Consider the following 22370-nt stretch of genomic DNA (forward strand, 5'->3'; position numbering starts at 1 on the left):
CGGGGTTGGGGGGGGTGGGGTGGGTGTGGGTGCGGGTGTGGGCGTGGCGGGCTGGAAGCTTCGACGGCGCCGCGCGGCGGTTGGGGAGGGAAGCGTGTGCGTGCTGGAGGTTGTGCCCGCCGCTGCCACCGCTGCTGCGCCATGGACTCCCGCAAGCTGAGCGAGCTGCGGGCCTTCGTCCGGCTCTGCAAGCAGAACCCGGGCCTGCTGCACAGCGAGGAGCTGGCTTTCCTCCGGGAGTGGGTGGAGAGGTCGGTCAGGGTCCGCGGCGCCGGTGGGGTGGCCGTGAAGGGGAGGCGGAGGGTGGTGGTCGTGATGAGGGGTAAAGGGAGGAGGGGGCGTGCCGGCGCGCGGGCGCCGCGTGGCCGGGGTGCTTGGAGAGGGGGATGGGGGTGCGGACTTGTAGGGTCCGGCCCGGTCCCGTTCGGCGGTTTCTGGCAGGGAAGTGGCTCCGGTATGCTGCCCCTTAACGCCGCAGGGTGCTTCGAAGGGGAGGTGGTTTACAACTGGAGTGTTAAGAGGAATTGTTGTTGGGGTTTTTGTGTGTGTGTGCGTGTCGTGTGTTGTTTTAAACTCTGGCTGTGCCCGTTGCAAAAGCCTGCCCCCCGGCCATCTCAGTGGCTCAGCTTTCCAGGCTGGAAAGCCCCAGAGTGATACTTACCCCGCTAATTCTCGCATTATGCAGCAGAGTTGGCTAGCCTGTCTTAAAAGGAGACGAGTTTGTGGGGAGGTGAGTGGCGTTGGTTTACATCCTGGTACTTCAGAAAAAAAAAAAAAAAAAATTACTTGACGGTTACAACGCCCGTAATGGTTCCTGGCAAAACCAAACAAAAAATTTAAAAAATCTTTAAAAGTGTTTTGCCCCTTGGAAGCCTCACGTATCAGGTAGCTGAAATCTCGCTCCCCTGTGAGGCCCTTCCAGTGCCTTCAGTGCACGTGTGGCCTGGCACAGCAGATGGTTCTCAGTGTAAAAACAACCTTGGGTTCCACCCTGAGCACCCAGGAACACCATCTGGGAGGGGGTGGAAGTCCTTTGGTGCTAGCACAGAACCCGTGGTACACCTGTATTCTATCTGGCGTGTCTCTGCTGCCAAAGTCGTGCTTCTCTAAACAACTCTTGAGAACTAATGAAGCCAGTTCCTTGCAGATGATGCTTTGTATGAAGGGAGAAGTTGAAAATTTATCTAGTGATAAATTTGTCTTAAAAAGTTTCCTTTGACATCTGAAAGTCTCTTAATTGTGCTTCCTGCTGTGTAGTACTTGTAATGAGTTGCATAGAACAGCGGGGCTTTGTCTGCATGTATGTAAATAAAAGCTGGTATTTCACAGTGTGCTGTATATTAAAAACGGCTACAATGAACTATCTGGGTTTAGTTTTGTTTTGTTTCGGTTTTTTTTTTTTTTTTTACGGGGATGTTTAAGCTTTTTTATGCATTTAGATATTAGCATGGTTGTAAAACCATACCCCTTCACTTGGTTTTGCAGTATTTATAGTACTGCATGTGTGCCTAGGAAGGAGATGCTCAATTGCATGATCTTGCTGCAGGTCTTAAGTTTATTTTTCTACTGTGACGAAGGCTTTAGTGCCTCACTCTAGGTTATTTCCACTCTTTTGTTGTGTAATTCTGAAAGTATGAATAAAGTATTTTAGAAGGGAGAGGAAGAACACCTGAGTTCTTTAAACCAAAGAAAGCCTTAGGGTGTGGAAAGGTAATCTCTGATCTTTAGCTCGTCTCCATGTTAATGGGGAGGGCTCTAACTTCCAGGTTATTTTTTAGAGTTTGTATTTAGTTAATAGAAGAGTGCTTGCATTACAAGTATGAAAATCAGGTTTTGAACTGGGGAATGTTTTTTCCATGTAAAATCTTCACTTGGGCATCTTGATCTTGGAAGCTAAAAAATATTTTGAAGTAGAACCTTCCTGTAGCTTTCTTAAGTTTTGTGATTTTCTTCACATACTCGAGCTAAATGCTCAATACCCAAGTGATACACTCGGATATTTGGAGTGGGAGCCAAATTACTTTTCAGGTTAAACTGCCTGGAAGTCCGGTGCATTTCCCCTCTGTCCTTCTGTAGTACTGTCATTTGCAATGAATTTATTGGGTCTTCTCATTCTTTGGAAACTGCTTGAAACTTAGCATGACTGGGTTTAGGTGGAAGTAAACTCAATGAGCTTTATATCTCTGCCAGGCTTGCCTGCTTTAGTCTGAGAGACATAGGTTTAGTCACCAAGGTAATGTAGAGTTATTACAGAATAATGACTAAATGATGCTAAAATCCTTAATTTTTCACTAAAATTCTGATGACTGGTTTGTTTTTTTTTCCTTAAAGCTAACCATTTTAACTTGAATTCTGCCAACTGCATGCAAAGCCAAAATGGAATGCTTTGTTTCTGACTAGCTGCTAATATTGCATCAGAAGCCTTAAGTCATTCCTGTTTTCGTGCACGTTGTCTTTTAACTTTTTTTCCGTCTAGCTGTTGTATTTAAATTCTAGATAGGTGCTCTCTGTATTGAAGGTGTACACTAGTATATGATTATGTTTGAAGTGTTTTAACATCTCCTTTAGTCATGCCTGCTTTTTCATAATTGTATAAAAATTAAGTATTTTGCTTGAATTATTGTTAAATGAGTCATTAAAGAGAACTTGTTTCAGAAACCCGCAATTGAGCAGTCCTTAGTAGTAAAGCACAGAATCCCTAGTCTATCAACAGGGCTTTTTGCCTTTTTTTGTTTAGATGCATTTTCACCCTTTCTGAGTTCATGGTAATCTAGTTTCCCTCTAAAGATAATTTTGCTGCCTGTGGTGAAAATTAATGCATAAATAAAAGTTGCAGTTCTTCCAACAAGTCCTAAATCAGCACTTGTCTTCACTGTGACTAGTGGAAGTACAGAGTCATTGTTGCAATGGAATTCTGGCAGCTCCCAAGAGTCATTACTGGAATTGCACAACTCTTATAGCACAAAGGTTTGGTTTAATAAATTTTTGAGGGGTGTGTGCATGTGCTTTTATATATATATCCCAGTTAGTTGCCTCTTCCTACAGGGGTGCCTCATGTATCTGTATCCTGTGGCAGTTAAATACCTTGGAGATTTTGCATATATTCTTGCTGTGCACTGAATCATTGTAATTGAATGATGATTTAAGGGGTTTCACAGTAACTTGCTTTTGAATCATTCCAGGATTATAACTCTAGTTTAATTAGGGGGCAACTGGATAGCAAAAACATTTTCAAGGACTAGGAGTGAAACTATTTGGCCTTGGTGGTTCATGAAATAGCATATTGCAAAACATCTATGTATACATTAATTAAACATATCATAGACCATTGTAAGCTTGAAAAGTTTTTGGAGGGACATGAAGAGGGCAGAAGAGGCTTAGCAAGATGCGTCAGCCTTGAGATGTTTTAAGGTGTCTGATTTAAAATAAGCTGATCCTCAGACTGATAAGTTATAATTGCCTAAGAATTTGATTCCTGCATGCTTTTTTAGCTTGAACTGTTCTTAAATACATATTGGAAGCTGGGAATGTTATTGACCTTTTAGAGTTAGAGAGTTCTCAGTCTTTTTCCAGTAAGCCAGACTTTGAAACAGAGTCTTGCTGTTTTTAAAGAGATAAAAAAAAAAAAAAGGCTTCCAACAAGCATTACACAGTTCTTGAGAGTGTTGTGTTACTCTGGATGTTAGCTATTAGCACTACTAAAATGCTTCATAATTGGTAGAATTTGTAGTTTCCTCTGTGTAGAATAAGTTCCAAGTCTTACCATCAACAGTCCCTATAGTCCTAGGGAAAACTCTGATTTTTACAGGCTGCTAGAGAATTATGTGCCCTGTTTTCAGTTTACAAGAGTGAAAATGTAGGAGAAATAGTTGCTACGTGTACTGTTTTTTACTAGCTCTGCAATGATTTATCAGACTGCAGTTGTTTAGTCTTTGCAGTATCATTTAGATAAAGAAATGGCAATGTTACAGGGATATATCTAGGTTTTTGCAATAGCTTCAGAAGATGCTGGGGTTTTTTGTAGCATGGAGTATTTTTTTTATGTCAGTTTATCCCTGTAATCTAGAGCCAGGGTAGTGCTGTTTGCTTGCCTTTTGATGTAGGACCTTGTGCCATGACCTGTCAGTCCTGCCATCTTCTCTTGGCTCGTCCCGATTCATCCCTGTCCTGTTCATACCCCCCCACGCAGGTTTGTTTTCAGCCAGCTTCGGGCCTGAGTCATGAGATGGTTCTGGTGGCAGGAGGGAGGAAAGGGGAGAATGAGACTGCAGCAGCCTGATTTGAGATGTAGGATCTCATCCTTAGGGTATAGTTCTACCTTGCACTAATTCCTGAAAGAAGGTATCCTGCACTCTTCCAGTTCCTCCTGCCTGCTCCTGTTTGCCCAGCTCCTTCTCTCTCCTGCATCACGTCTAACCAGTTGTGTGGGGCCCCAAGGAGCTGGTTGAGCCTGCTGAGTTGATAGAAGTGGGGTTTTTCCCCTTTGGAGTGTGGCAACAGCAATTGAAAATACCAGTTGATGGGAATGGTAATCCTTGTGGCAGCCTGCCATTAGGTGTTATTAGATCACGGAATCATAGAATAGCTAGGGTTGGAACGGACCTTAAAGATCACATTAAATGAAGCAGCTGGAGAATTCAGCCTGTACTTATTTCTGGCTGATAACCAATGGTGATATAATATAGAAAGTTATTCTGTGTTAAAAGAATGCTATCTCTTCAGAGTATGCTCCTTGTAGTGAAGAAAAGACATGAATATTGCAATGCATAAGAGAAATTATTTTTTTTCTGGGCATAAGCATTATAGACCATTAGGGTTCTCTTTATTTGTTTGAGCTCTGTTCCAAAAATAATATAAGTAGCGTATATAATATTAATACTTCCTCTTGATTTAAAACGTTACGTTTTCAGGACAAAATCCATTTCAGACAAAGAGGCAGCTTTTCCCTTGAGAAAGGGTGATGGATGATGTGGGATGTGCAGTGGGGTGACAGTGAGGCTCCAGGTGAAAGAGCCAACAGACAGAACGTGCATTATGTTCCACTGAGAAAAGCATTGTGAGTGCATGGGTTTTTATTTGCTGGTTTTACAGTGAATTGGATCATGATGTTTTGTGTCACAACGAAAGCAGGGATTAACAGCAGGATTTGAATCAATAATAGACGTGCCACTGTGTTGATAATCTTATTGTTCTGTTTTTTCTCTTCTCTGTTTTGCTGAAAAGTATGGGAGGCACAATACCGCCTGCTCCAGCCAATACCTCTACAGAGGAGACAAGCAAGGTAAGATATCAAGAATTTATCATTGAAAAACTAACATTTGGACTCTGCAAAAATTATTGAGCCAGACTGAAGGAAAAAATTGCTGTCAGTTGTCACTCAAATAGGGTAGGTGGGTACACTAGGATGAGTGATCGGGAGAGTTCAGTCTGAAGCTTGGCCATTGCATGTTGTAGATGACTTGTTACTAATGGCATCCTGGTGTGTTTCAAGTGTTATCATGCTCCATTTCCTTAATCCTGAATGGCTGATGTTCTGTGCAATCCAAAGGCCAAACAAAACCCTGATTTCTATTATGTTCTTTGTTTATACACATCTTCTATAGTCATTAGTAATTAAATTATAATGTGCATGAAAAGAAATATTAGCAAGCATGATAGGTTGTAAAATGAACGGATGAACTAGCTTCTTCATAAGGCATTATTGTGAAGAGATTTTTGGTTTTTATTGTTTTAAGGAAGATAATAAAATTGGATTGTACATATTCATAGCAGAATTTTCCCAAGCTTGAAATTCTTTTGGAAAAGTAGACTTTTTTTGGGGGGTGGGGTGTGTGTGTTTAACAAGACAGTGAATGCTAGTATTACTGACTAGTTAAAACTGTATGGAGGGATTGTGTATATGTAGTGAGTATAGTCTGTGACATTGAATATGTGAGCTTATGCCTGTGGTAATACAGGACGTTCCATGTTATGGAATTTGGTGGGAAATAGTAATGTAGTTACAAGTTGATAGGAAAACATAAAAAAACCTTTCTAAGTATGTTTAAGTGGCAAAGATCTCTGACCTTGGGAAAGAGAAGCAGTATTTTGGTCACTGACACCAGTCAGTGCTAAAGGGCCATAGCTTAATAGTATTAAATTGAGGGAATTTATGATTCAGAGAATGTGTAAGGGAGGGCAAGAAGCTTGGAATGGTTGGTTGGTATTTATTGCAAAACTGGTTCTGAACTGGTATTATCTGGATTATTTGATATTTGGTTATTGAATTACACAATTAGAAGGACAAGCTTTACCAATAATAGAAGTTCATGAATCAAAATTTTGGTGCTCAGTTTTTTGCATGCATGATAGAAATCTCAAAGTAGAAGGAGATGTATATTGTAAAAATAACACAGTTCAGCCACAGAGAACTTGAGTGCTTTGAAGAGCAATTTTGGATGCATTGTTATTTATTAGAGTAGGAACAGAGTATCAGAAATAATGTCTGCTTACAAGTACATTTCTCTTTCAGGGCAAAGCAGAGGAACAGCCAGAGGAGCCAGTTAAACCACCTGAACCAGAAAGTGATGAGAGTGACCTAGGTGTGGAAAATGGATGACTTTATTATTTATTATTTTTATTACTTTATTATCATTTTTATTATTATTACTTTCAGCAATTTGAATGTGATTCTGGAAATCTTTTCTGTTTGTAGAGAGAGCTTAATCTTGCTTTTTTTTTTTTTCCACAGAAATTGACAATGAGGGAGTTATTGAACCAGACAATGATGACCCTCAAGAAATGGGGGATGAAAATGTGGAGGTAAGCAGGCTGTGGCAGTAGGAGAGGTTTCAGATTTAGTCAAAGGTGTCAACTGAGAGGATATAAGTACTGTACTAGATAGATAGCCAGCTCTTACTTTTACTAGATAGAAAGCCAGCTCTTTTCATCCTAAACAGAAAATCTACTGACTTAAAACCACTGTCTTCCTTGCTCAAGGTTCTATCAAAAGGTTCAGTAAAGAAAATCGGGTCAGAAAACACAAAAAAGGGGTATCAAACACCCAGGAAAACTAGCTATGTAGAAATATGCCACTGTTCAACTTCTGTTTTGAATGCTTTCTAGCTAAAAAATAATGGTAGCTAATTTCTCTAAGCTGAAAGCAAAGTTGTTTTTTGTGGGGTTTTTTTTTTTGGTTAGTTGGTTGGTTTGGGTCTTGTGGGGTTTGGGTTTGTTTGTTGTTTTTTTTTTATTATTTTGTTTGGTTTTTAACTGTAATTTCAATGCAAGTTTAAAACAAGATCCTGTAATAAGAAGCTGGAGCTTTCTTCTTTGGCATTGTCTTAGCATGGTAATTCTGGCCTGGACTACACAGCTTTTGGGTTTTGTGCTTGTTTTCTTTTTTTCATTTTCTTAGGTAACTGAAGAGATGATGGATCAAGCTAATGAGAAGAAGATAGAAGCAATCAATGCTCTAAGTGAAGGTGCTACATTCTTTTTTAATACATATTGAGAATGCTAGGTTTGTTATTACTTTTAAAAACAGGAAGTAAATATCTTGAACCATTTTGAATACTTTCAGGGAAAAGAAAGCCCTCTTCCTTTTGGATATCCAAAACTATCTAGAACATGAAAGCTTTTTAAAGTGTTGACTTCTCAATATCACTATAGTTTTGAGCAGAGCAAGGTGAGGTACTGAGGTACTGCAGCATCTTAATTACAAATGGACCAATACAGTACTTCCCTACAGTGGGAATTGGACTAGATGACCCCTAAAGGACTCTTCCAATCTGAACCATTCTAAGATCAGTGTCTCTAGTAGTTGTTCTTAATGCAGTGAAAAGCTCTGTGGGGTGACTTCCCATTTGATTGCACAAAAAGTTAAATGTACAAATTTAACTGGGAAAAGTTTCTCCTCCCCTCAAGCAATAATTTTGGAGTTCTATTTCAGTAACAGCAAGATGGAGAAATTTATGTTCATTTGTTGATAATTTCCATTTGAGAAGAGCCTAAGGACACTGACATCCTGAGAGGCAGGTCTGGATGTAATTCTACTGCGTAATGATTGAAACTTTACTGGTACTCATCTTCAGGTGAACTTCAGAAGGCTGTTGACTTATTCACAGATGCTATCAAGCTGAATCCTTGTTTGGCCATCTTGTATGCCAAGAGGGCAAGGTGAGTCATTGTAAACTCATGTTTTGTGTTTCTGCCTATTCTGTCGTTTTTCCTAAGCAACCTAAATGCAGCGGAAAAACCCCACAAGAGGAAAGGAGACAAGCACACTTTGTGCATTTTCTCTTAAATGTGATTAACCAGATTTGCTGAAGCAGCCGTGTAAAGAATCTTGGTAACAGTAAGTAACAAAGTGATATTCCAGAATGCATTGTAGTAACATGGCTTTTGGTATGTCGAGTAAGAATAATGCTTTATTACAAGCACTTGCAAAATCTTAAAATTTATTCTGCCATTAAGATGATGATGAAAATTGTCCTGCTTTGATGTGGAATTAATTGTGGATGGTGTGAATTGTCTCCCTCCTGTAAATGCTAAATGAATTTGTGAAATAGACTTGTTTCTGAGTCTGGTGTTTGAACAGGACACACCCATTTCTCAGCCCATTCAATATCCCCATTACTGCTAATTATGCCTGCAGCACGGCAGAGGATTCTGATTTGGGAACGTTGTTGGATTTGATGAGTGGTAGTCCTAACTTGATAATGCACAAATACATTTATCTTCCTAGTTCTTGTGACAGACTGGGCAAGTATGGTTGGAGAAGTTCCCATAGATTTGTTTGGGTTTTTTTTCTCCTTTTACACACAAAACCTTACTGACCATCAGTGATTTGATAGATTAGTTTGACTTTTGTTTAATTAATTACTATCCTTTAACTGTTCCTATTTTAGTGCATCTTAACTGGCACATGCCTTGCTGTTTTTTCCTTTCCATATCTAAATTTTCTCATGCAGTGACACTTGCTGTTGCCATCATAGTATTTTTAAAGTTTCCTATAAGTGCCGTATCTTCTCAAGACTGAGATAAGTAAAAAAGAAAGTGTATTAGGAGTTTAAAAGTTGCCTCGATTTGGTGTATTGAAGAAATAAGCAAGCAATGTATTAGTATATTTAGGACTGCAATGTAGCAGCAGTGCTTATAAGTGCTGTGAGTAATCCACTTCTCTGTTGGAACTGGATTTTGGTTCTGGGGGGGGGTTTGTGTGTTAGGGTGATCAGGGGTTTTGTGTAGCCAAGCAGCATTGTTATGTCTGTCATTGGGAAGGTGTAGCTTTGAGGTAGTTTTCTGACACACTGCCCACCTGTTTCTTTCTAGAAGAGAATGTGTGACTTGGTGCTTGCTTTATAACAAGCCTTTAGGATGAAGTTACAGGCACTCTTAATTGCTGATAAATTTTTTTCAAGAGGATATGAAAAAGCAGAAGCTCTGACTTGAAGTATCAAATAGTTCTGTCATCTCAGGAATGTTTTCTAGTGTTTCTCTTGTTTAATTTGAAATGCCTGAACTTCCTAAAGCACTGCCATGCTAGTTAATCCAGTATGCTTGTGTACTGTAAAATTTGCTCTTATTTTACTTAACTGACATGGGTTTGTGACTAGTTTTCTGAGTTTGTGTTTTCTTTTGTCTCTTCTTGTTTTGGTGACTCAGCTCCCGTATCATTTTGTAGTTCCTGATGATTCTAGCCATTGATCCTTGTATCCTGTATGATACTGTGTGCTTTTTTTGTCTTCCCATTGTAAAGACTCCCTGATATAGCATGTATAATGTGATTGTTGTTGTGTTCAAATTGCTAGTTTCCATTGGCTGTGGGCTCCAAACACCATGGAATTGAATTGTCCTTTGGTTTTGTGTATCCTTTCCTTGTGCACTAAAGTTATTCTTGCTGACAAGGCTTGATCCTGAACAATGAGTGCTTTTGCTTCTTGCTAACTATTCGCTTTCAGTGGTGGGGGGTGGAAACTAAATTTCAGTGACTTCATTATCACTATAAAATCTTTTTAAACTCAGCTCTTCAAATCTGTTATCTCACTAGCTTGCCTGTTAGTCATCCAAAATTATTTTCAGCTGAAGTTAGTAACCTGGTATTTCAGTATATACTACAAATGCTCCTGTTCCCACAGTGTTTTTGTGAAACTACAGAAGCCAAACGCTGCCATTAGAGACTGTGACAGAGCCATCAAGATTAATCCTGACTCAGCACAGACCTACAAATGGAGAGGGAAGGCACATAGGTAATGAACTGCACCTGTAGTTGATACTCACTTTACTTACTTGAGGGGAACAGTTCTGTTTATGCATTCTCTCCTTTGTGTCTTTGAACTGCTTGTCTTGTACCTGAGAGTGGTAGCCATGAGCCAAGAAGCCATAGTGCTGTATGTATGGCTTACAGGACAGAAAGGATGATGGTGATGTATTGATGGCAGTTTATGGCCAGTCCTTCTGGCACTGTCACTTAAAAAACAAAACCAAACAAATGCAACAAACAAACAAAAAACCCCCATGTCTTCTAATGGCTTACTGCTCTGCTGAGTAGCATTTTCTAATTATTTGCTAAAGATCATGAGTTCTAGGACTGTAGCTTTTACTTGTTTGGAGGTTTTTTGTTTTCACTTAGTTAATTTTATTTACTAACCTGAAATTCTTAAACATTTCTCTGCTTCCTGTATTTCACTATGTCCTGGAGATCCTCTTTTAAATAGTAAATTAAGCTGCCATGTTACTAAGGGAACCATTTGTTGCATTTAAAGAGTGGTTTTAAACAAATGATGTAATTATTCATAATGGCAGTAGGCTGGCATGCATCCCTCTAAACTATAGTTGCACTTTTAAAAAAATTACAATAAATTAGGCAAAAAAAAAAAAGTCTATACAAAAGTTGAAGGAGTAAATGCTAATAGGACATAGAAAAAAAGAAGACCTTTTAAGCAGTATTCAGAGAGTAGTTTGTCTTTAATGAAGGCCATGGAGACTAAGAACGGGAAGACTGGTGCATAGTTTGGATTAACACCTCTTCCTGTAAGCAGAAGGGTTTTTATACTTCCACCACTTGCTTAAATTTTTTTACTATCAGGCATTTATATAAATGGTTATGAAGTGCTTGTGGTAGCTTGTATGACCATTTCAACTAAGACATGGTGCATCCAGTTAGATAGGATGTTTGAGTGCTGAGTGGTGTAGATCTGTACAGAACAGTGAATGTGTAGTTTTACACTGAATGTGTGCCTAGGGGTGCAGAGTATTTTTATTAGTGCGCTTCATGTGTTTTGGTAGGATACCATTTCCCTGTTAAAGCCTTCTCATTTATAGCAAACAATAACACTTGCTGATTGAGGTTTAGTTTCCTCATTTTTACTTCAAGCATTGTAAGGGTATGAATCAAGCAAAGTGTTCTGTAATGGTGTTACAACATGCAGGTTACAAAACCCACCATGATTATTAAACTTCTCCAAGTCCATATAGCTACAGGTAGAAATCCTGAATGTCACATCTTATAAACACTTTGAGAAACTGAGAGTTCAGTTTGCTTTTGCCTGATGAATGTTGGTGTCTTCTGAATTTCAGACTTCTGGGTCACTGGGAGGAGGCTGCTCATGATCTTGCATTAGCTTGTAAACTGGATTATGATGAAGAAGCTAGTGCTATGCTGAAGGAGGTGCAACCAAGAGTAAGTGGGGAGGCCTAGAAGAGGTTCCTCTTCTATTTGTTTGAGTGATACTGTTGCCTTAATTCTTCCAATATGCATTGTTTTGTAGGAATGTGGTCATGTGTCATATGACACTTCAGACAGTTTATAAATAATTCTGTCTTCAATCACAGCTGTTTGTGGCAGTGCGTTGAGTAATGGTCTCTGTGGCTGGAAATGTAACTGAATTATGAAACAGTAAGTTCCATTTAAAAAAATCTTAACAGATGTCTCTAAGGTGGTTAAAGTTTGCCAGGCATTTTAAGATCTAAACTAGAACATTCAGAAGAGCAAGAGAACACTGTGATAATAGATTCTTTAAAACAAATGATTCTGAATTGATCAGAAGATTCATCCAAAACAGGTTTTACAAAGAAAACATTCTTTGCTGTAATTTGTACTTTCATTAGTCTGCCCCATGAGGGCAGCATGATCTCTGTTAGACTGGTTTTCAGCTTTTCTCCAGTGACTGATCCCACCATTCTTTTAAGGAAGAACTTCTATGTAAAAAAGTAAGACTGTTGCTAGCAGGCTTTTTTTTTTTCATCTGTTTTGCGTATTTCTTTAAAGTTTTTGACAGGCCATGGATTACAGTGTTGCATTGTGTTGGGTTTAAATGGCAAGGTTGGGGGGAAGTGGAGGCTGCAGGGTTGGCCTCTCCTGTAAGGACATATGGGGCTGCACTTATGTCAGACAGAGCTGGTGGTGCTTGCATGGTAAAATATGTAAGAAAGGGTTAAAAACTGCAGTGCAGCAGCTCTGAGAGAGAGGGGAGTAAAAGAAAAACAGGAGAGAAGCAACCTTGCAGACAAAAGGATCAGCGAAGAAGGATGGGGAGGAGATTTCTCTGCAGCCCATGGAGAGGACCATGGTTAAACAGGTTGTTTCACTGGAGCCTGTGGAGATCCATAGTAGAGCAGATAGTGACCCTGCAGCCCATGGAGGATGCCACACCCCAGCAAGTTATGACCCTCAAGGAATCTGTAGCCTCTTAAGAGTCCACACTGAAGCAGGTTCCTTTCAGAAACTGCAGCCTGTGCAGAGGAGCCCATGCCAAAGGTGTTTTGTTGGCATGAGCTGCAGCCCTTGAGAGACCCATGCTGGAAAAGTCTGTTTCAGGCCCATGCTCTGATACAGACCCATGTTGGAGCAGTTTGTGAAGGACACTACCGTGGGGGGGGGGTGTGACACACCTGACCTCTGCTGGAGCAGGAAAAAAAATGTCAGGTGTAATGAGTGACAGAGATGCAGTGTTACATCCCCATCCCCTGTGCTGTTTGAGGTTGAGGGGGGCTGTGGAAGAGTGAAGAATAAAAGAGTGAAGTTGAACTTTACTAATAAGAGAAAGGGATTTTTAGTTTTGTCTTTAGTTTTGTCTGGTTTATCAAGATCCTACTCTTTTTAATTAGCAATGAACTAAATTAATTTTCCCTGTGTTGAGTCTGTTTTGCCCATGATGGTAGTGGATGAGTGATCTCCCTATGTTTATCTCAAGCCAGGAGCTTCTCCATCTTGTTTTCTCTTCCTGTTCTGTTGAGGAGGGGGGATGAGAAAGCATTTTAGTGGCCATCTGGCAACTAGCCAGGCTTAACCCATCACATGCATAAAAATTCCTGTGTCTGGTAACTTCATCGTTGATTTTTTCTCCTATGTCTTTGTAGAAGAATGTCTCAATTCAAACAACCATATAAACCATCTTGCAGCCTATTAGTTTATGTGGGTGTGAAGCAAGAGGATAAGAGGAAGTGGTTTCAAACTTGAAAAGGGGAGATTTAGGTTAGACATAGGAAAAGTCTTCCCTGTGAGGGTGGTAAGATGCTGGAACAGATTGCCCAAGGAAGTTGTGGCTTCTCCCTCCCTAGAAGTGTTCAAGGCCAGGTTGAGTGGGGCCCTTGAGCAATCTGACCTAGTAGGAGGTGTCCCTACCCATGCAGAGGGTTGGAACTAAGGTCTCTTCCAGCCCTAGCCATTCTATGATTCCATGATAATTAGGTCTTAGGTCTCAAACTTTTTTATAAGAGATGTATTTAATGTTTGGCTGGGGGGGAATCTTCTATATCCCAGTTAATCTGCCCATGCACAGAAACAGCAGAATATGCCTGTGTTACATTAGTGTGTAGTTCCCAGCTGTGTGGGAACTTGTGTTAGTAGCTCAAGGAAAAAAATGTATTATTTTTTCATGGGTGATTTTTTAAATCTTAAAGTAAATATAATTTGTTCCCCTAGTTTATTAACTTCCAGCTTTCCTAGCACTTCTTAGTTTGGAGCACTTTTCAGCCAAAAGTCTGAATCAAATTCTAAAAATGCTTAGTTCATCTTGAGAAAATCTTAGAAACAACAGAAATCAAAACTCTGGAAATTTTTAATGCTTCATTTAAACCCAAAACACTTACCTCTCTTAATCAACTGTTGAATGGCCTGTTACTTCAGGTTCAGATAATGTACTGCATTCAGTATCAATAAGTGCTAAAGCCTGCAGTGTACTTTCTCTGACAGATGTGCTTCAAGGATGATGTGGTATGGAATGAACATCTCCTTGCTAAAAATAAGTTATATTGAAACTTCACTACTTAAGTTTTCTTAATTTATAGAATATTCTGAAAGAATGTAAGAGTATCCATTGTAGTAGTTAGTACCTCTGTTCTTGAACTTGGATTTTGGTTTTTAGTTACAGGAGTGTTACAGGGTAACCATCATACACAACTTGGGAAATCATGAACCAGTTTTTGTAGTACTATGTAAGGATACATTCTGGTTTCAGGAAAGGAGTGCTGCAGTTAGGGTTCTATTGTTAAAACGGGCCCTGCATGAGGAGCTTTGGAATTCATTACTAGCTACTCTCTCCCACTGGGATTTGCAGATTTGAGAGATTTGAGAAGAAGCTCTGTATAGAAAGCAAACTTTCTCCACAATAGCCCATTCTTATTTTGGTTCAGTTCTTTGGTCTGCTTATATCTGTCTAGATGTATATGCTGCAAAGGTATCTGGAACAGCAATTAGCACTGTCTAAAATGTCTGTGAACAGGGGAAACTATCTCCTGTTGTTATGCCATTGAAAATTCCCTTTTCTGGGGCACTTGCTAGTTTTTAGCCCTGGAGAAGCTAATATTTTGAAGGGACATGGAATGATAATGTGTTTCGTTTATAACTATGGTACAAGTTCCAGAGTTTTATAGCAAAAAAGTGTATATGGGAGTACATATTCTGATTAATCCAGTTAGGGCCAGGTAGACAAGCACAACAGATTAACTCCTATAACAAAGGGGCTTTTAGGATGTGATGATAAATCTTAAGAGTGTATTGATACGCGCTCTGAAATATTCTAGAAATTTATATGAAATCTGGTATTCTGGTGTGACAGGCTCAGAAAATTGCAGAACATCGCCGAAAATATGAGAGGAAGCGTGAAGAAAAGGAAATAAAGGAAAGAATGGAAAGAGTGAAGAAAGCACGAGAGGAGCATGAGAGAGCACAAAGGGTGAAATATTTATTTAATAATAAGACTTCAATATTTCTTAATACTTTGAAGAACATCATAGTTATTTTGGTTAAAGTTATTCTCCCCTGTAATTCATTTTAAGTCTTAGAGTTACATTTTAAGGAGTTCAGCCCTGTCATGGTTACCTGACCAATAATGAAATCTGGAGAAGGGGCATTGTACTGCATCTGCTTTTATTGCTTACGACAAAATCAGGCTCTGGAATCTAAACTAATCCTGTATTTCAGTAAGTCAGTTTATGACTGTACCAGAATAGTTTTCACTTGAAGTATTTATCTCTCTCTCCCAGTGTGTGGGGGTTTTAAATTCAGGATAATGCTTTGCTTCTCTTCCTCATCTCTTGGCACAGTTTGCTTGTTTTTTTCATCCCTTCTTGGTTTATTTTAATACGTTGGGGGTGGGAGCGAGTTCTAAAAATGTAATTCAAGGAGCTAAAACAAATCACAAAATTCATATTCAGTAAAAACCTACTCCATTTATCTGCAAAAACATACTAAAGTAAGAGTAAACAGTTGCTATTTCTTGACAGTGGTTTTGTACATAGTGAAGTGCTTTGTTTATTGTAATAGCCTACCTGCCTGCAACAGTTTCAACTTTTCGTTTTTTTTTCTCCTAAAACCATTCTAGCAGTAGAAAACAGACTGTAGTTCCATTGCTTTGTGTGATGTTGTGCTTTCATCTGCAGGAGGAAGAAGCAAGACGACAGGCAGGAGGAGCTCAGTTTGGTGGATTTCCAGGTATTTTATTTTCAGACATAAGTACTCAGGACTGTTACTTCCATGGAGAGCATTATAACTGCAGTTTTTATAGGATTTATATTTTATTTATTTTATTTAACAGAAAAATATTTTACGAAGTTTAGAATTTGAATACAAATAACTCTGAGCCCTTGGGGGAAGAGGGATGGGATTCTTTCTACTGAAGAGGATTGATGCTGAGAAGCAAATAGATGCAAAACAGAAGTCATTTTTTATAGATAACAAAATGAAGGGTCTAGATCTGAGCAGCAAAAGTGCAGTATTTGGTTAATATGTGCTGAAAAATAGTATAAAAATGTTTTCTAAATTACCCAGAGTGCCTTGGACCCATTCTGCTTAAGAGCAGTAAGTTTAAAGTTGAAAATTGCGTTTGAATGTTAGGGAAACCTGTGCTGGTTGCAAGCTATTGTTGAACAGAACAGCTACTCAAAGAAAATAGTATACAATTTACCTTGTAGAAAAGCTATCCTTCAACAGTTCTACAAAAATTGGGCTTTTCTTGTTGGTTTTGGTGTACAATAAGTTCCAGAGAAACAAGAATAAGTACTAAAGCTCTTGAAGATTGAGATGTAGATGAGGCAGGCTGAGTGCATGCTCCAACCGTATCAGCTTGTCAGGGGAACCAGAGAGAGACCGTATCTACTCTGCTCATTACAGCTGGGGTAGCTGCTGATTCAGCATTCAGAAATGGGTCTTGAAGCATTTAGCTTCAGGAATACTTTTTTTTTCTTCTGGTGATAAAATTTTTTCAACCTAAAGTTACCAGCAAATATGGAATGTGTCTGGGACATACTACTGTTGATCTGCTTTTGCCCTGAATTTTTGACCTTGGGCACTCAAACTTAGGCTCCTGGGTTTGAGACCTACCTAATTTAAGTTAATGAGAAAAATAACCGCATCTGTGTACAAAGTGCTAGAATCTACCTCTCATTACAAACCTCCTGTTCAATTGGGTTGAAGACATGGGTGAAATAAGATGCAGGTCTTCACACAAAGAGAAGGTGAAGATCCTGCTTTTCATTTAGTGGAGCAGCTGTAGCCTTATGGAAGGCATGGCTTTTAGAGATGTGGCAAAGGAACAATGTCTTGGTCTCACTCAGTGAGCTTCCTGTATAGGAGGATGTTTTTCATCATGCATTTTTCTTGTCTTGGGTTTGCAGGTGGATTTCCTGGGGCTATGCCTGGAGGTATGCCTGGAATGGCAGGTATGCCAGGTCTCAATGAGATTCTCAGTGATCCAGAATTTCTTGCAGCCATGCAGGTGAGTGTATTTTAAATTCAAAGCTAAATGTTCTGAATAAGGGAAGAACAGTTGCTGTGAACTAAAAGAAAAATGTGAACTTCTGGATAGCAGTGGGATATGTTGCTTATTTCTGTTGTGAAATCCTCTCCTGTGTTTGGCACCAGATTGCCTGGAATCAGTGTTGTCTGTTTTTCAAACTGGTGGAAGCTTAATCAAAGGTGTCCCCTTCCTGCCCCCTGCTCACCTATAATAGGCAAAACGGTGCTATATTAAGTTCATCAGCTCTTTCAAGTCTCTGGAATGTTTATTTGCCACATGGTATGATTAAATTTTGCTTTTTTTTTTAAATCTACATACATTGTGGCAAGATAATTATGCACAAACAAAAGAATATTCTTAATACTGTTGCAACATAATAGATTGCAGTAGAATTGATATGAGAATTGCCTTTATATTTAGGGAATTAAATGTTTGGGTTTGCCAGAGGCAAAGTAGTATCAGAGTATCAGATGAAAGTGTTATCTTTTCTAAATTCATGTTCAGAAAACTTACTTTCCCATTGCTTAATTAGAATTAGTTGCTCAATGTCACAGTGACTTTCACACACAAAAAATAGTCCAATAGATTAACTAGAATGTATCTGACAACATCATTTGTAGGAGCATACAGAATCTTCTGTTACATTTTCTGGATTGCTGTGGTTTAACCAGAGCTGTTTTGTTCTCTGCTCATTGAATGCCTGATCCCCATCTAGATAAAAATGTCACAAAGGACCATTATTTGTTATGCTTTGAAATCACAGAAAATACATCCCTTTCCATGCAAAAGTTTGTGGGTTCCCTTATGGCTGCTGGCATTAGGACACACACCTTTACTTAGGCTGCCACAGTCAGTAATGTTGACTTACATGCAGACCATCCAAAAAAACCCCCGTGACTGTAGTTGTATTTGTTACCTGGCTAATGTATCCTGTAATACAGGAATTTGAAGGAAGTGTTGCTGAAAACAGAGCTTTGGGGTGCAGCAAAACATGAAGTGCTTGCCACATTCTTTTAATAAGACTCCATTGCATGCTGATTATATATTCCCTAAGAACTGTAGGTGCAAGAATGTGTGTTGACAGTGGTTTCTGATAATGCAGGCAGGCTTTAACATGTCGGCAAACCTGTAAATCTGTTGCTGACCTCTTTTGTACAAACCTTATATCTAGATATGATTTATTCAGCATTTCACCTATATCTATGCTCCTGCCTTTTTCTAAAATGTCCAGCTGACTACATTCTGGTCCTGAACTGGCAGTATAAGCTCTAGTCTGAAATGGGTAGTTCCTAATGCGTGGCTTTTGCTCAGTCCAGCTATAGAATATGTTGACAGTCATAGCTGAAATGGATAAATTCAGCTATTATGTAGTCAATTGGACATGTTGCAAAAAAAAATTATGAAGATACAGAATTTCACAAATCTCTCCCAGATCTCTGATCTTAAGATGCTATTATTACCTGACAGTATGTACAGTTTCCCTTTTGTGAGGGAGATGAAACACTTAAATTCTTCTAATATATAATTCTGATATATAAGATTAGGCTTGACTCTTGGTTCCCAACATGTCTGAACCATGTGGGTGATTTCAGTTGAGTTCGCATCTACCAAATGCAATTTTGGATTGGATTTAGTTTTGGCTATGTTGGGCACAGTTTTTGGCTGTGTCTGATGCTAGAGTGGATAGAGGGTGGTATTACTGTAGCACAGACAGCCCTGAGGATGCTATTTGGTTTTTGATAGCTTCCAAATAATATATCTGTGGTAGCAGTGGTCTAGAAGTCTATGAAAGATTGTATCTTTCAACTACACTACTTAAATGTGCTTGAAAGACCAGCAAATGAAATTACAGCTGATGGAGATGATTTGTGTTGGACATGGTAAACTGCTTGCAGTTGAGCTGGATTAAAGCAAACCTGAATCTTTGCAGAACTTGATAATGTTCATAACTTGTTTCCAGGCTGAGATGTAAAATTGGTCTGTACAGATTTATTGAAGGGCATCATTCAAAACATATATATGTAAAATAAGTCAAATCAGTTCTAGTTCAATGTAGGCCAAAGGTGTACAGAAAAAAAAAAAAAAAGGATTAATGCTTCTGTTGTTAAATTGAGATGATGAAGTTGGTATTCTTTCAGCCACTGACTTTATTGTATTTGTGAATTAATGTATTAACTGCAGCACAATAGTGTGATGAGAAATAACTTTATCTTCCATTTGTGATTTCTCAGAGGAGGTGGTGAATGACTGAGAATTAGATGAATTTTTTTTTAAAGTCAAACATTGCCACATCATCTGCTCACAGTCCAGCAGATTAAAATTGCTGCTGCTAGGAAGAACAGATGAAAGGGACGAGTACCAACTATTGTTCAGAAAAACAGTTAACCTATCATGCATGCTACTTACATAGAACTCTTGTTTCCTTCAAAATGCATTCAAGATGTGTGAAAGAATTTATCCACTGGATGTGGCTGTGTTCTGTGGCTCCTGTTTTGGGGGAAAAGAACTCTTACCCCTCCTTACACATTGTGCTATTATTATAACAAGTTCACTAAGGACACTGGTGTTCTGTGATGCAGCATTAACAGCATGGGTTTTCTTCAGAGACATCTTGCCCAAAACTCTGATCTGCTCTTCTCATATTAAAAGATGAGCAAGACTTGATTTGTGTTAGAACTGCTTACCTGTAGACTTGCTTTATAAATGCCCTAATTTTTTTTGCTTTTTGTCCTGCAGGATACAGAAGTTATGGTTGCGTTCCAAGATGTTGCCCAGAACCCAGCAAATATGAGCAAGTACCAGAATAATCCCAAAGTCATGAATCTCATCAGTAAATTGTCTGCCAAATTTGGCAGTAAACCATAAGGTCCTTGCTTCTTAAAAATCACACCCGAATGGGAAGGATGTAATTTGGCTAACCAGTGTTGCAATAAAACAAACCATTGTACCTCTGATCTTCTTAGGAAGAGAAATGGGGTGTTCTAAGGAGAACTTCTCTCTAGCCCCAAGTGGTGACTTGATTCAATGATTGGTTTATAGTACTCTTAATTACATTCAGATGACCTAGTTTCAACCATTCCTCCTTGTCCAAGAGATGCAAACTTTTATAGGTACTACAGACAGTTTCCTTTGAATTAATACTCCTGTAAGAAACTAATATTCCAGGAGTGTAAGTGCTGTTGTGTTTTGGATTTTTTTTTTTTTTAGTTATTCCCACTAAGCCAAGAGGAGCTTTAGCAGTTGAGGTCTGTCTTATTTCCCTTAGGACAGAAAAGTTGGCTAGTCACAAATAGCAAAGGTGGGACAAGTCTGAAGAATTAACTGGATAAAGGAATTGTCTATAAATACAAGGGGGTTTTTGTTTGTTTTGTTTTGAGGGTTTTTTTTAGTGGGTGATTGACTTTATATAGCTATTAAAATTATCAGTATAACCATGCTAGCTAAGTACACACTGGAACTTCTGACAGTACTACAAATAGTATAAAAATTTGATCACCACAACTGTATAGCAAAGGTACTAGTTCTGTCCTTTGCATATCCTGGCATGAAGTACATACTGCAGAGGCCACAGAGGTTTTGATAAAGACTCAAATCTTGTCCAGCACCTTTACATAACGTTTTATTTATCAGTCTGGGTATGGCAGAGCAGCTTACTTTCTGTGCTTGTGCTCTTGTCCTTTCCCAGTTGGCATGTCCTCTGCTGGTTGCACTTGCCCTTTCCTGGGGCCATGCTTACCAAGTTTCATCTATTTGGAAACTTTAGGCAGGGAATCTCATTCCCATCACTACCTCTGTCCCACTAAATGCAAGCCATCCAGAACATGTAAATGCAGAGTTACAAATCAGTGAAGGGGAGAACAGCCAACAAAATGGCAGCTCTGGGTTCTGAGTCGGTTTGAGCCCTTACATGCTTATTGATTAACATTTCCTGGCCAAAGTCCTGCTGTCTGTTTAGAGGTGATGACTCTTCCTTCACCACATACTGTAGTCTTCCATCTTTTTCTTGTTTCCTTTTCTTTAAAACAAAACAAAACAAAAAACCCTAAAACAAAAAGCTATTGTCATGGTTTTGTACTTCTGTGTTTTTGAGTCTTGTGATACCGAGGAACAGGTGAAGCAGCTGGAACAGACAGAACATTCTTCTAACACTTGTGGGTTACCAGCATGGATATCCTTGAAGGCAGTGTCTGTGCTGATGACTTTCAGTTGATTTGTCTACCAGTACAAAAAGTTGTTGCTTTTGTTTGTCATAGCTAAGACATTATATTTCTGTAGAAAAATGCCATAGTTACCTGTTCTTCGCTTGAGTCTCAACATTTGTGTTACTCATGTAATTCTGTATCTTAAGCCATAACTGTTACAGTTTTAAATAAATCCAGATTGGTGTAGGAACTCAACAGCAGCTGCAAAAAAAAAAAAAAAAAAAAATTCCCAAATGCTTTTTCTCATACTAATGACCCTGCAGAACAAAATGTGAATCTTTTTGCCTAAGAAATATACTTCTGAGTTCTTCTCTTAGCCTTTAAAAATAAAGTATGGTTTTGAAAAATGAAGCTTTTTGGGTTTGTGTAACTCTGATAAGACCTATTATGTTTAAATTAAATGTAGAAGTGCATCAATTAAACAATATATATAACTTGTGGTTTATATTGGAACTAAATATTTAAGGGCTTGTCTTTAGGACCAAATGAACTCAAATGATGATTGAGTGTTGCAGTGTGCCTGGCTTTTGGTCATAATGTTGATCTGTTCCCAAGATGAGGTACTTGAAGTAGGGGGCCCATCAGTATGGGCTGAAACTCTGTTTCTTCATTCAGCATTCTGCATGTGTGCTGTGTGTGAATTGGAGTATCTCAAATACAGATTTATTCCTTGCAGTGTCCTGTTACTCCATCTTGGCTGTTTGTGTATGTCTATCCATGACTAGTCAGAAGTAGGAAGATGCCCCTAGCCTAGTAAAAATGGTTGTGTCTGTGTCCTGCCTGCTTGCTTACCCATGAGTTACCCTTATTCAGAGCTGATGGACTTGAGAAGAAACATTCTCCCTAATAATGGTGTTAATGTTAGCAATCTAGCTTAATTCTTGTGAGCCTTTGGGAATGCACATCCCATGATTCTTGTGGTGTAATGGTTTGTTTGTTTTTAATGTTA

At 39.0% G+C, this 22370-nt stretch overlaps 1 protein-coding gene across 1 annotated transcript; it reads left to right on the forward strand.

Moving 5' to 3' along the window:
• Positions 1 to 13: 13 nt before the first annotated feature.
• ST13 (ST13 Hsp70 interacting protein) lies at positions 14 to 21772 on the forward strand. Its single transcript, XM_030450730.1, has 12 exons — positions 14 to 251; positions 5224 to 5281; positions 6512 to 6581; positions 6731 to 6801; positions 7397 to 7463; positions 8073 to 8157; positions 10119 to 10229; positions 11560 to 11662; positions 15042 to 15158; positions 15865 to 15916; positions 17098 to 17198; positions 19956 to 21772. The coding sequence occupies exons 1-12, from the start codon at positions 142 to 144 to the stop codon at positions 20082 to 20084; spliced, it is 1074 nt and encodes a 357-aa protein (XP_030306590.1). The 5' UTR covers positions 14 to 141; the 3' UTR covers positions 20085 to 21772.
• Positions 21773 to 22370: the final 598 nt, after the last annotated feature.

This window comes from Calypte anna, chromosome 1 (genome assembly GCF_003957555.1).
Source record: "Calypte anna isolate BGI_N300 chromosome 1, bCalAnn1_v1.p, whole genome shotgun sequence".
In the NCBI taxonomy this organism is placed as follows: Eukaryota; Metazoa; Chordata; class Aves; order Apodiformes; family Trochilidae; genus Calypte; species Calypte anna.